The sequence below is a fragment of the Patagioenas fasciata genome, chromosome 30 (genome assembly GCF_037038585.1).
Source record: "Patagioenas fasciata isolate bPatFas1 chromosome 30, bPatFas1.hap1, whole genome shotgun sequence".
Taxonomy (NCBI): domain Eukaryota; kingdom Metazoa; phylum Chordata; class Aves; order Columbiformes; family Columbidae; genus Patagioenas; species Patagioenas fasciata.
The window spans coordinates 1,100,411-1,115,187 of NC_092549.1; the positions used below are offsets into that span (position 1 = coordinate 1,100,411).

Genomic DNA, 14,777 nt, shown 5'->3' on the forward strand with positions numbered 1-14,777 from the left:
GGTTGCTTGGTTTGGGGTTTGTTGGGGTTTTTGTTGTTGTTGTGTTTTGGTGTGGCTTGGGTTTTTTTTTAGTTTTGTCTGTTTTCTTCGTTTGGGTTTCTCCCCCACACCTCTTTTTACTGACAGCTGCATCAGACAATTCTGGAAAGCAGGCGGCGTTAATGCACCATGCTTCAGAGCTAAATACGAGCTAAATGAAGGCAAAATCTGCCTGTATGGACCAGAAGGTTGTCCTGAAAGTAGGTGTTAAGCTGGCTGGCAACTTTTGACTTCCTCCTCTGACGGAGCTGCAGAATGCGAGGAAAAACAAACAAGGGAATAAGGGACCCAGTTCGGTGCTTCACTATTAGGAATCACAGTCACTCGACAGATTCGTGCCATTTGTACTGATAAAACAACAGCAGGATCTGCCAGTGGTTGTCCTCTAACCTCACGTTTAAATGATCCACCCCAAAATAAACCCAGCGATGCACCTGCCGTTGTGCAGGGCTTTACCTGCAGCCGAGGGTTGATGGTGAAGCTCCCCGCCGTCGGGTTCACGCACGACACATACTGCACGTTCGTGATCTCCTTCAGCGACAGCTTGGTCCGGTCGTACCTTCGGGCAAAACACAAGCAGCAGCACAGTGACCACGGCCACTGCCTCTCTCAGTACATGTCCCTGGGCTGCCAGAGGCCGCTTGTCTTCAGGGGGTCAAATTCTGCGTCTTGCCAAGATGAGGCCCAGGCCCAGGTTGCCGGCCTATCTGTACACGGCCTGGCACACGCGAGTCCTGCTCCTGGTGGAAATCCTTCAGCTTCAACAACCTGTAGCTAATATTTCTATCAGTAATAAGCACTGAGCAAAGCCCCTGGGCCATACTCTTCACTTGCATGGAAATGGCAGAAAACAGCAGGAGTGTCTCTGGTTTGATCCCAACCCGGGACAGGGTGTGAGAGACTACAAGGGTGACTCTCAAACACTGTGGCAAACCCAGCCCTGCAACACCCAGTCATGGGAGACGGGCCATCGTGAGCAGGTGAATGGTGATTTACATGTCAAGGCCGAGGTGACAGCCACAGACAAAGGCTGGGTGACACAGGCAGTGCTGTGTTGAAGGACACGCAGCCTGTGCGCTGACAGGCCCGACACGGTGTCAAGGCCCAGGCTGAGAGACCCTCCGGGCCTCCCCCATCTTCCACAATCACCCCCAGTGACGCCTGCACAAAAGCCCAGGTGATCCCGAGGGCTATAAACCCTATAAAACCTGTGCCAGCACGGGCAGGGTGCCACCCTGGGGACCCTTCCACCCACCGGGCTGACCACGGGAACCGAACCACACACCACAGGGTGCTGAACCCTGACTACAGACCCAAGCATTCCTGCATAGGAACTGGACCTGAGACTACAAACCCCTCAAACACACCACGGAGCCCTAAGGGTGGTGAGACCTTTCCTTTCCCTTTCCTTTTCCTTCCCTTCCCATTTCCTTCCCCCTTCCTTTCCCCTTCTTTTCTTCCTCTCTCTTTCCTTCCTATATTCCTATTTCTTTGCCTTCCTTTTTGTGAGTAATACAGTAACATAAGGTTTAGAGCCCCACTTGTGCCACAAAACTCTTTCATGTGAATCTTTTCGCTGCTAAACTGTTTATCGATTGAGCTTAAATAACATAAATCCTTCTGCCACTGAGTCATTTGCCAATTGGACCAAGCTACAAAAAATAAAGGTCTTTTGTTTGTGGACCTTCAGGATTGTATGTACTTTTTTCCAACCCAGGGGACTGACAAATCTCAGTCACACTTCCCCCAACCATAGCGCCAGGTGGGACATGACAAGGGTCAGCAGGCTGCTGCTGCCGGGGGAGGACAGGGAGTCCTGGGCTCCCTGGTTTAAGAAGGACAAGGAATTACTGGAGAGAGTCCAGCGGTGGCTACAAAGATGCTAAGGGATCTGGAGCACCTTTCTTGTGACAAGAAACTGAGAGAGCTGGGGCTGTTGAGCTGGAGAAGAGAAGCTGAGAGGGATCTGATCAATGGGATCAATATCTCAGGGTGGGTGTCAGAGGATGGACCAGACTCTGTTCAGTGGTGCCCAACGCCAGGGTGAGGGGCAACAGGCACAGACTGAAACACAGGAGGCTCCATCTGAACATGAGCAGAAACTTGTTTGCTGGGAGGTGCCAGAGCCTGGCCCAGGCTGCCCAGAGCGGGTGTGGAGGAATTGAAAACCATTCCAGTGGTTAAAATTCAGACAGTCAAGAAAACACACCTTCAATGAAAATAAAGAAATAATGGGAAGGGTTATTAGAATGGAGTCGTGAGACAGGTAAACTGAGCCTTGGCAGCTAGGAAGTGTCAGGTAGTCTGTAAACCCTGCCGTACCCAACCAACGGGGAACTGGGGAGGGAATTTGCAGTTGGGATTAGGGGTGGATATAAGCAGTGGCTTTTTGCCCTGTTTTGTGTGCCTACCTTTAGGTGGAACACCCGACCTTGCAAAATCGTTAATAAAATATGCTTTGCTGAGAGATCCTACCTGAGCCTATTATATTGGTGAGATGATAACTTCCTGCATGCAATACAGTGCCCAGTGGGCACTGCTGAGCACATGGGCAGAAGGCCTCGATGTGTCTGGGAGGGGACCCATGGCATGCTGCATCCGCCCGCACCTCGCTGCATCCCCTGTACGTTGCTGCATCCGCCCGCACCTCGCTGCATCCCCTGTACGTTGCTGCATCCGCCCGCACCTCGCTGCACCCCCTGTACGTTGCTGCATCCGCCCGCACCTCGCTACATCCCCTGTACGTTGCTGCATCCGCCCGCACCTCGCTGCATCCCCTGTACGTTGCTGCATCCCCCCGCACCTCGCTGCATCCCCTGTACGTTGCTGCATCCCCCCGCACCTCGCTGCATCCCCTGTACGTTGCTGCATCCGCCCGCACCTCGCTGCATCCCCTGTACGTTGCTGCATCCCCCCGCACCTCGCTGCATCCCCTGTACGTTGCTGCATCCGCCCGCACCTCGCTGCATCCCCTGTACGTTGCTGCATCCGCCCGCACCTCGCTGCATCCCCTGTACGTTGCTGCATCCGCCCGCACCTCGCTGCATCCCCTGTACGTTGCTGCATCTGCCCGCACCTCGCTGCATCCCCTGTACGTTGCTGCATCCCCTGTACGTTGCTGCATCCCCTGTACGTTGCTGCATCCCCCCGCACCTCGCTGTATCCCCTGTACGTTGCTGCATCCGCCCGCACCTCGCTGCATCCCCTGTACGTTGCTGCATCCGCCCGCACCTCGCTGCATCCCCTGTACGTTGCTGCATCCGCCCGCACCTCGCTGCATCCCCTGTACGTTGCTGCATCCCCCCGCACCTCGCTGCATCCCCTGTACGTTGCTGCATCCCCCCGCACCTCGCTGCATCCCCTGTACGTTGCTGCATCCCACCGCACCTCGCTGCATCCCCTGTACGTTGCTGCATCCCCCCGCACCTCGCTGCATCCCCTGTACGTTGCTGCATCCGCCCGCACCTCGCTGCATCCCCTGTACGTTGCTGCATCCCCCCGCACCTCGCTGCATCCCCTGTACGTTGCTGCATCCCCCCGCACCTCGCTGCATCCCCTGTACGTTGCTGCATCCCACCGCACCTCGCTGCATCCCCTGTACGTTGCTGCATCCCACCGCACCTCGCTGCATCCCCTGTACGTTGCTGCATCCCACCGCACCTCGCTGCATCCCCCTATGCCTCACTCCATCCCCCACACCTCGTTGCATCCCTCTGCGCCTCACTGCATCCCCCTACTCCTCGCTGCAGCCCCTTGTGCCTCCAACGCTCCCTCGCAGCTCCCTCACCCTCTATCTGCCTGACTTCCCTGACACCCACAGCCCAAGATTTCTGCCTCCGCTCCACTGTCTCTGTTCCTCGGAAGCTTTTGGCAGAGCTCAGGCATGCACACAGCTGAGGAGAGTGGAAATTGCAATGCGTCCCTGCCCTGTATTCCCTGTGGAGAGATGCAAATATTCATGTCCCACACAGAGCTGCTGGCTAAAGTGTAAAACACACCAATCTCCTTCCAAAACAGTCACTGCTTTTCCTTCAAATCACCTCTGCCTAGATAATGGTTGTTTGCTGCTGCCTGACAGAAGACAATGTTAGGTGCTCACAGCAGGGGGGTTCACCCCAGCTGAGGCCAAATCCACAGCCGCCTCTGCTCTCAGCGTCGCGGGGCAGCAAGGCCGAGCATCGCGCTCCCCTCGCAGGCTTTGCACTGGGACCACAGTCACAAGCCACAGCAAGAGCAGAGCAAAGCTCCTCTCAACCCAGCTATGAGTAAGCAATCAAGCGGTATTAAAGAAGCGATGGACAACGTCCTCGGACACACGGTGTGAACTGTGGGGTTGTCCTGTGCAGGGACAGGAGCTGGACTCGATGATCCTTGCGGGTCCCTTCCAGCTCAGGACGTTTTGTGATTCTAAGTGAATTTGTTTGCTGGGGACAGGGGAAGCCCTGAGGGTGCTCAACTCTCAGTTCACCCAGAGCCTCCCAACCAGCTCTAGCCCAGCAGTATGCAATGGGAAGAGGGACCCACGCTTTGAGATTCTCTCAAACCCACTCCCCAGCACTGGAGCTGAACAAAAAGGTCTCCGACAACCAAGCCCAAGCAGGCTCCTACCAGTGGCCGTAGTCCAGGTGCTGCCGGATCAGCGTATGGGGCTGCACTGTCCCGTAAGCGTCCACCTCGGGCATGTTGAGATCATCAATGAAGTACACGAGCTTCTTGGTACCTGGAGGGCCATAATTCCTACCAGCCTTTTTCTCCAGAGGTTTCTCAAGCATACCTGTAGGGAGGCAGAGGTGCAAAGCTCATCTACTGGGAGAGCAACTGCTGCAAAATAAAAATGATTTCTCAGCCCAGCTCAATGCTGTGCTGTGTGTAGCTACAGCGGCCCCTCAAGGAGCTGAGATGTCCCCCAGCTGCAGCTGTATGAGGAGCGGCTGAGGGGCCTGGGGGTTCAGCTGGAGAACAGGAGCTGAGGGGAGACCTTCTGATCTCTGAACTGCCTGAAAGGAGCTTGGAGCCAGGGGGGGTCAGGCTCTGCTCCCCAGGAACAAGCACCAGGAGCAGAGGAAATGGTCTCAAGTTGCACCAGGGGAGGCTGAGGCTGGATCTGGGGAACAATTTCTTCCCCAAAGGGCTGTGGGGCATTGGAACAGGCTGCCCAGGGCAGTGCTGGAGTCACCAGCCCTGGAGGGTTGGACAGACGTGGAGATGAGGTTCTCAGGGACTAGAGTGCTAGAGCTGGGTTACGGTTGGACTCGATGATCCTGAAGGTCTCTTCCAACCAAACTGATTCTATGATTCTACAGTGCAGCTGGGAGCCCTGCAGGGACCCTTGGTCAGCACTTTGGTTTGACTTAAATCAGAAAGCTCTCAACTCTTCCTTCCAAACAAAAATACAACAAACTTCGTCTGCTACAAAACATGTCTACCTCAGAGCAAACAAGAGCTTTTCATGCAAGATAAAGCCTTTTGAATCTCTTCTGCATAATTTTTTAAACGAAATCTTGCTTGCAGAGGTGGCTGTGCCAGAGCAGTGAGCATCCCCTGCTGCCTGCCCCGGCGATGCGGCAACTGCAGCGTGGCCAGGGCAGCAGGCACTGGGCGCTGCGATGGAGAAAGGGAGATGGATGCTGTGGGCACAGAAGCCCACGAGCAAAGCTGCTGGTTTTGTGAATATATGCATCTTTTACCCTGTTAGACAAAAATAGGCGATCTCAGGGCCAAATTCCTGGACATCTTCAGAACAACCAACATGACACTTTTATTTAAATGCATCAAATAATCATAAGTTCCCTGATCTTCTCACCAGCGTTACCCAACCCTCCAGATAATGTGACAAGACTTAATTCCAACACGAGCTGTCAAATTACCACCTAGTTTCAAGTAGGGTCACGCACACGCAAAGGAAAGCACGGAGAGAACAGTTTCGCATTTCAAAGCCTTGGAAGACTTTAATTTGTTTTAGCAGAAGGCTGGGGTCATATGTTGCTCTAGCTCATAAAACGTGGGGAATATTTATAATCCTGGGCTGATATTTAATAAAAATCACCCCACGTCGCTGCACATCATGTTCTATAGGTTATTGATTCCTCTGATTGCAGCCCAGGCAACCTTTACTGTCTCAGTAAGTGGAAAAGCAAACGGAAGCAACGCTCCTCTGCCCAGACCCCGGGTGGGTTTTCTGCCCTGTGCTTACTCGAAGAATTTGTTTCATTAGCAGTTTTGGGTTGGCAACAGACCTATAAGGTGCTATAAAGCAGCACACGGTAAGTAGCAATTCTTTGTAATTAGGGAAGACTGGCAAATGTAAACGGGACTGGGAGTTTTTTTAAGCCATTTATTATCACGTGCAAAAGTTGTTAAGGAAGATTTATATTCCGTTGGTTTGTTTCAGATCACAGACCTTTCAAAACGCTGGGTTTTCCTGCTTGGGTGCACTGCAGACAGCTCGCCTTGCTCACCACTCAAAGTGCAGCTGATTTCTTGTCACAGACAGTTGCTGCACAAAGGAATGGTTTGTGCTACGAAAAATGATGAATCTTTCCTCAGCGGAGCCTCTCTCCCCGTTCAATAAAACCACAATATTTGAAATTTCTGGTAGCAAGTTAAATTAAGTGTTTCAAATAAGCATTTAATTTAAATTTAATTAGTCCCTAATTAACATATAAAATCAGCCCTTTTTGAGGTTAAACAAGTACGCAAGAGATTCATCACACTGAAATACAATTACTGGGGATCAAGTGACATGTTCGTGGAAGTGGTATTTTAATTCAAAGCCGTATCTCACAATAATAATAAGGGGCGGTGTGTCTGTGTGAGATCCTGACACATACTCAAACCAGCACCTCAAAGAAACAGTCTGGACACCTCGTACCTTCTGGTTGGGGAGCAAGGGAGAGGGAAAAAAAGAACCCAAACAAAAAAAACCACAAGATTTATTGCAATTTCTCTGAATGACAGAAGTCAGGGCTACATCTGATGGAGGGGCAGAGGCCCAAGAGGGCACGAAGCAGAGCGAGGCCCAGGGCAAATGCCACAGAATGTGGTATTTAGTCACAATAAACTACAGAAAATCCCCAAACTGGCCCCAGGTTCAGGCAGAGAGAGTGTTGGGCTCCTTTTAACCCCTGTGCACATGGCGCTTCTGGAAGCCACAGGATGCAGGGATGGGTTGAACAACAACTCTGCTTCCCCTAAGGGCTGCATCTTATACATCTCTGCAGCAACAGGCACCTTGTCTAAGGAACTACTGGAACTCAGGTTAGGATCTTTTTTAAGTAAGAAAAAATCCAAAATTACTTTGTGCCCATGTTTTACAAATTTAAAGATGTGCCTGCTGGGGAAAAGAATAAAGCAGCCAAGTGACAAACTACACAAAAAGGGACAAATTAACTCTAAAAAATGAGCAGCAGGGATCCAGGCCAAGCAGTATAAATCATGCTTCTCAATGCAAATCTCACCACCACATCTTCATCCACACACAAGACAACTTGCTCCTCTGTGCAGGGGAAGAAAATCACTGACTCAGCCCACAGCTCATGACCAGGGACACGGTGCCAGGTCTGCCTGTACAAATAACACCTGCACACACTCGCCCATCCAGCTGGAGACAAACGGCTGCACATTCACAGAATCACAGGATCCCAGGCTGGTTGGGCTGAAGGGACCTCTGCAGATCCCCAGTCCAAGCCCTGCTCACGCAGGGTCACAGAGCAGATCACACAGGTGGGTCCAGGCGGGTTTCAATGTCTCAGAGAAGGAGACTCCACACCCGCTCTGGGCAGCCTGGGCCAGGCTCTGGCACCTCCCAGCAAACAAGTTTCTGCTCATGTTCAGATGGAGCCTCCTGTGTTTCAGTCTGTGCCCGCTGCCCCTCACCCTGGCGTTGGGCACCACTGAACAGAGTCTGGTCCATCCTCTGACACCCACCCTGACATATTGATCCCATTGATCAGATCCCTCTCAGCTTCTCTTCTCCAGCTCAACAGCCCCAGAGCTCTCAGTCTCTCCCCATAAGAAAGAATCTCTAGGTCCCTCAGCATCTTTGTCCCCCACCCAGGCAGCTGGACAGAGAGACAGACAGACAGACAGACAGACAGACAGACAGACTGCCAGACAGCTCAGCCCATTTAGCAGCTCAAGGGCATTTTGCAGAGACCCCAACACAGGGAAAAAAGCAAAGGGGCACCTGGGAGGGAGGAGGGAGACTGCAGCCATCACACACTAGCAAGACCCAAAACCCTTCAGACCTGCCCCAGAAAGCTGCCGTGACTCCACGACACAGCCCCAGGTGACACAGCGTGGGCTGAGCCTGTGCTGTCACCTCTGCGAGTGGATCAGTCCCACAGGGCAACTTTAAACTCTGACACCTTCCTTAAAACATCTGCAGTGCCGGGAGCCCAGCAGAGCACAGACAGGGGCTGTGATGCTCATGGCCGTGAGCGTGTTCGCCCCAGGGCCACCTGGCCAGGAAAAACCCACATGGTGAAGGTTAAAACCTTGGTCTCACTGGTGCTGGTCCTGTAGAGGGAGTAAAGGGATTTCAGGACACTTGGGTCAGACCAAACTCCATAAAGGAAGTTATTTTGGTTTACAGTGACCCACAGCTGTTGTTCAACTCAAAACAAGCAAGGTTGTTTCATTCCTGATTAATAAATACATGTAGAAAATTATCCTCTCTCTTTAGGTCAACTGAAAGTGAAAATACCATTCCAAAATGAGTCACTTTTCAACAATTCCCTCTTTCTCTTCATCTGTGAAAAGACTACACAGCAGAACTGACCTTATCCTGGTCTCAAACTTCATCTTTCACTGATGTGCCAAAATCCTCATCAAAGATATTCTCATGGGCTTCCCCAGGTCAGAGCCTCCCAGGGTCAGCAGCCGTGTCCCCTGGGGCGGTGGGATGTGGCACCCGCTCCGTGGGAGCACACGGGGCTGCATCAGGATGCGGGGGACAGCCCAGGAACCAGCAGCACCTGCACATCCCCATTAGCACTGTCCTCACTGACAACTGGGATGCAATTCCCAGCATTGCACTCTGAGGACAGCTTAGATCCCAGCCAAGCAACCCATTCTATTCAGCACGGGCTTAAATTCAAGCGTATTAAAGACACACCTCAAGTCAAGTACGAGCTGTGTGCTGTAGAGAACAGCAGCAGATTTAAGTGTGTGCTTTGCACAGCCCTGAACCAGAGTCGTGGTGTTCAGAATTCAATCCCTCATGTTGGGAAATGCCATTTTCCATAAAACCAGGAGTCTGCGGACCAGTGAGTTTCACAGTGGGATTTAAGAGTCAGTGGGTGCCAGTGCAGTGCCCACAGTGCACACCCAGCTCCAAACCCCGACGGACACCCCAGGAATTTGGTGACCTGCCAGGCAGAAGTCCCACATCTCAGCCATTGTCTTACCTTGCAGCATGGCAGAGGTGGTGTAGTAGTTAAACGGGACCTTCTTCACCACATAGGCGTCTGTATCCAGTGAGCAGAGCTTGTCCCCCACCAGCACAGACTTCCCCGTGCCGGCGTTGCCCACCAGCACCACGGGGCGCCGGCGCTCCAGGAGCCTGTCCATGAAGTACCGCACACGGACCGTCTCGGTGGTGGGCACCAGGCAAGCCTGAGAGGGGCAAAACGAGCAGGTAAGTGTACCCATCTGTGGCACCACCCCACTGCCATGTTCTGAGGAGACATCAAACTGGGAGAGCCAGGAATGAGTGCGGTGACCTGAGTTTCTAGATGGCGCTAGGAAGGGAACAATACACTGCTACCAACCATTCAAGTCAAACTATCTGTACAGACGAAACAATGACAGCGGGATGCTGAGAGCAACATCTGGATCTCCCCGCAAACACACATTTTGCTAAAATGGTAACAATTTTTACAAGTCACCTGCTCACTGTGGCACCTCTAAAAGGAAAGAAAGGCATAGCTGGCAAACGCAATTCACTACCTGCAGCAACTCTCATTTTTCGTCCAAATCATATAAACAACCCTATTTTCAGCCACGCAGAATGACGAGATGGTGTCTCAGGGACTTTGTCACTACGTTGTCCCACATCCTGCTTCTCTCTGCAGGCCAAACGCACCTCCATCCCGCACCCTGGGCACACCAGCCCTGGCTCATAGGTGTCTCTGAGCCTGCGCCTCATGTACATCACTCAGCTCTGGAAGATGGATGGAGGATGAGTCTTCACAGTCAAAGTACAGTAAAGAAAGATGGGTAATTGAGTTGTACTTCATAAAGAATGTGTCAAGGGTTTTGATTGTGGGGTGACAATACAACCATGGCAGATGTGTTGTTAGCCCCCTCTCCCCCACCTTCAGCCCCTCTCTCTCCCCCATTCCCACTCAGGACAGGTGATTGGGAGGGAAAGAAGGATAGATAGAAGAGAATTGGAAAAATTAAAGATGTTTTACTAATGCTACTAATAAGAATAGAGAAAATAATACAAAATATACAAAACCAATCTTGAAAGCCCCAGCAACTGCAGAGCTGGCACCTGAAGTCCTGGACTGGACTGTGCAGCCAACCGGAGCTGGATTCAGTCTGTCATGAGGCCTCAGTTCGCAGGGACGACCAGCAAGGTCCTCTCCTAATCTCGGCCATAAGCAAAATGGACGAGATCCTCGTGATCTCCCACTTTTATATGAAGTATTCACGTGAATGGGATGTTATACTCTGTTTGTCAGTTTCTTGGTCACCTGTTTCTCATTGCCCCTCTCGCGAGATGCGAATCTGTCCTTATCAATAACCTCACATTCCATTGCTATGTTTACCAAAACATGGATCTGGTTCTCCAGGAAAACGCAGCTGATATGAAGGTTTTACCTGACAGGCAAATTCACTAAAAGAGAAACTTGTTTTTAACAAAACCAGGACGGAATGCCATTCTTATTATGAAGTGCTTGACCTCGAATGAGACTTCAATTGCAATGCCTGCATACAGTCACTAAAATGCATGTGCTCTTCCCAGACAAAACACGTGCAAGGTTCACATACCTGTAAGGGCATTTCTGGATCAAATTCAAACTGAGGAATAAGTTTAGACCAAGGTTCAAACTTCTTCGTTTCTGGATCAATGTAGAAGTCAAAGACTGTGCCCTGAGAGGGAAACTTGATAGTCTTGAATTCTGCCACCCACCACTTGCTGAACTCCACTCTGTAGTCCACAAGCTATAAGACAAAAAGTGGAGAAAATACACTAATCTGGATCAATTAATTAGTAATGGAGAATGTTATCTATCCCAGTCCACCAGAGCGGGATTAGTCCTTAAAATATATTCCACAGCATAAAGTTCTTATCATTTTTCCTGCTATTAAGCCTAATTTTTCATTTTCTTCATTTCTGCTCATCAGTCCTATTTATTCATCTAAATAATTCATCCTCTGTGTTGATCACTCTTGGTATGTCTGAGACTAGATAGATGGATCAATTTGAAAAAGAGAAATACGTGCCTATGACTAAACAGACCACTTGATTGATTCTTGGTGCCTACTTCTTCCAACAGACAAGGACACAACATCCGTCTACATCTGTGCTCATGGTCAGTCACAGCATGCATACCAAAGCCTTTCCTCATCAATCACACCACTCTATTCAGAGTGAGTTGTTGTCTTCTGGCTTCTTTTCAAGCCACAACGTTTCAGACAAGCAGGACTGCAGACCCCAGCGTACCAAAGCAGCAGCGAGGGGCTGCCCCTTTGACCCCGCCGTGATTCTGCGCTGCCACATTCCCCTCAAAGCACCCGTTTCCTTGCTTTTCCCCATTGTATCTTTCTACACATGGAGATTTTGGAGCATCTGAATTTTTTCAACTGGGGTGACAGTTTTGCTTTAGATGCTGGGTCAGGACTCACAAAATGTGCTTAGTCCCCTCCTCTGCCCTAGGTCTCCTGTATGACATTGGGCCAGCCATTCTGCCCAAACACCTTCCCATGTGGACAATGGGAACTGGAGAGAGGTGGAGGGGAGGAGGAGAGGAAAATTGCTGTGAGAAAGATGTTTGTGAAATACCGGACGCATCATTTAGCCCGTTTTAACAGCACAGTTTGTTCCTGGGGTGTCTGCGGGTCTCTCCTCCCCATAGCCATACAATGTGGGGTCACCAACACATTGTCCATAGGCTGCTCGGCCTCCATAAGGAAACCTGGGTTTGTTGCTGAACTGAACCAAGTGTCCTCCATAAAGCCTCCTGAGCCACAGTCCCTCAAAAGACCAGTGGATTTGAAAAACACATTAATAGTATCCACGATTTTGCAGACTCGTGCTATTCAGAGAGGCAGAATCCCTGTAATTCTCCATTCTCCTGTTGTTATAACTCCTCAGCAGCGGCAGCAGAGTAGCCCGCAGTGGAGCGGGACGTGCATGGCTGCTAAAAGCTTTCCCACAAGGGTGCCCTTACCCCGCACAGCCAGACCGCCTGCAAGCGCGCTGTGCCGCGCTGCCCGCCCTCCCTGACCCCGCGGTTAAATGGAGCCACTCCAGCCCCAGCTCTATTGCCAGAACGGTGTGGAATTCAAACCACTTCCTTAATAAAAACCCCATATGGATTACCGCTAATTTCAGAGCCAGGAAATGGCAAATCTATCATCTGTTTTTATACAGGGGCCCCGCTACCCACCAACAAGCACCGAGTAGTGGGAAGCCTCCCAGACTGTTTCTCCTGACATTTTGGCCGCGAAAGGTCAGCGCGAAGGGCACCTTCGGTGGAAAGCAATAAACAGATTTTATATTGGATCATTTTTCATCAGGCTCCCCATTGCTCGGACTGCTGTATCCTCGCACTCTCAGCTCTGACATTTACAGAGCACCGCGGGCAGTAACGCACAGCCAGGCTCCCGGCGGAGCCTCCCGGAGGGTCGCTGTGCCTGCAGCTGCTCCTGCAGCCCACCCAGAGCCACTACCGCAGGCAGGAGCCCGGCCTGATGCACCCGAGACTGACTGTGCGGCATGGGGAACACAGCGGCCAGCTGCCACAGCACCGCACACCAGCATACTTGCGCTTGTACTGCTGAAGCAAAGACAAGTAGTGCTTCCCAGGCTTTATTGTGTTTTGTTTTGTTTCTTTAAGTCATCCTAGACTGGCAACACTAAGGCTGAGTATTTCCCAGCTGGCACATGGGAAATGGAGGCTCCACAAGGACCAAGGAAGCTGGTCTCGCACAGCTCATTCAATGGTCACAAGGTGTGATGGCACCAAGTGAGCACCCAGCTGAGCTTGAGCTGTGTTGTTCAGCACTTCCTGAAGCATCTGATCCTTGGCATGGAGCAAATCTGAAGAGACCAGCAGACACTCTAGGTCTGGCGTTAAGGTACATGAAAACACACAAAGAGACCCCTGGGAGCACTTGAGCAGCCATCAAGAACGGCAGTGCCTCCACCCGAGCTGGGGAGGGGTGTCTGGTGTTACATTCGTGGAGAGACCTCCCGCATAGTCCAGACAACACAGAGTTTGACACAAGCCCAGCGGAGATCAGACGTGGATCTCCAAGCCCTTGACAGCAGTGCAGTGTGGGCAGACCCAGACATCAGGACTACACACTTTAGATCTGAGGATAAGGCGTCCTCTGACTAGGGGATGCAACCACCCAAGAGTAGGTGTGCCCCTGTGGCCACGAAAGTCAATGGCACCTGGGGTGCCTTAGGAAAAGTATGACCAGCAGGTCAAGGGAGGTTGTTCCTCCGGCTCTGCTCTGCCCTGGTGACAAAACACCGGCTGGTTTGTGTTATGTAGCACGTCTACCTGTGCAGTCAGAAGGCTGAAAGACTGCTCCACTGATACATCCATCTGATAAATCAGTCTTAATTTGATCACATTATGCACATCCACAGGCTTCTATAAGTTAACCTTATGTTTCTCCCCAGTGAAATGCATCTGCATAAGCAAACATCCCTCCACCTTTACCACTGACCCCTCAGCTGTTCTCCGGTGGTGTTACACCCTGGATAACGAGGCCTTTCGTAAAAGGAATTGTTGTGTTTCTAGTTTATTATCACCTATATGAGAGCCCCAGGAAAACAGCATTACTGGCATAGCACTATGTTTCAGAAAGTATGAAGAAATCAAAACAACACAAAACCACACAAACAAACTGTGTGAAAGATGCTGAAGAGGCATCTTCCGTCTTACCTGATCTCGAAACATTGATCCACCAAAGGCCCAGACGGCAGCAAAGACAAAGTAAAGTTCATAAAGCTCCTTGGGACAGTCAGGAGGTGTGTTCTCCTCTGCCAGGAGACATTCAAGGAGGTAGCACAACATCTGAACCATACTCTGTTCAGGAATGGGAATAATCTTCTTAAATCTAAGGGATGGAAATTAGAAAGCAATACGTCCATCACAACCCAGGAAGACTAGAAATGCTCTTTCAGAATACTGGCATTCTGCTTGTCAGCGGTACGTGTCCTATTCCCAGGTACAATAAAGAGAACACCCATTCTCACACTCAGACCCGCTGGCACCGGCACATATACAAGTAATAACAATAATCAGAAGTTCAAGCATTTTAAAACTTTGATCTTCTTGAAAGAAGCAGAATGGAAGACTTGCTAAAGGCAATGATTTCCTGCAAGCACGATGAGTTCAAAAGCGGTCAAATAGAGGAGTAATAAAATAAACCCTTTCATCTTGCCATTTTACATTCATTTAAGCTACACTTACAGAATTCCAAACTAATATTGTAGCTGCACTGAAGTCCTCCATAAAGTAATTATAGCTATTTGAAAGGTTGGTTCTACG

At 50.8% G+C, this 14,777-nt stretch overlaps 1 protein-coding gene across 1 annotated transcript; it reads right to left on the bottom strand.

The window, feature by feature from the left end:
* Positions 1-424: 424 nt before the first annotated feature.
* Positions 425-14,750, bottom strand: LOC139825444 (dynein axonemal heavy chain 9-like). Its single transcript, XM_071800308.1, has 6 exons — positions 14,169-14,750; positions 11,038-11,211; positions 9,447-9,654; positions 4,648-4,813; positions 474-598; positions 425-429 (listed from the first exon to the last, which is right to left on the bottom strand). Exons 1-6 carry the CDS (start codon positions 14,307-14,309, stop codon positions 425-427), a joined length of 819 nt encoding a protein of 272 aa, XP_071656409.1. The 5' UTR covers positions 14,310-14,750.
* Between the last annotated feature and the right edge of the window lie 27 nt (positions 14,751-14,777).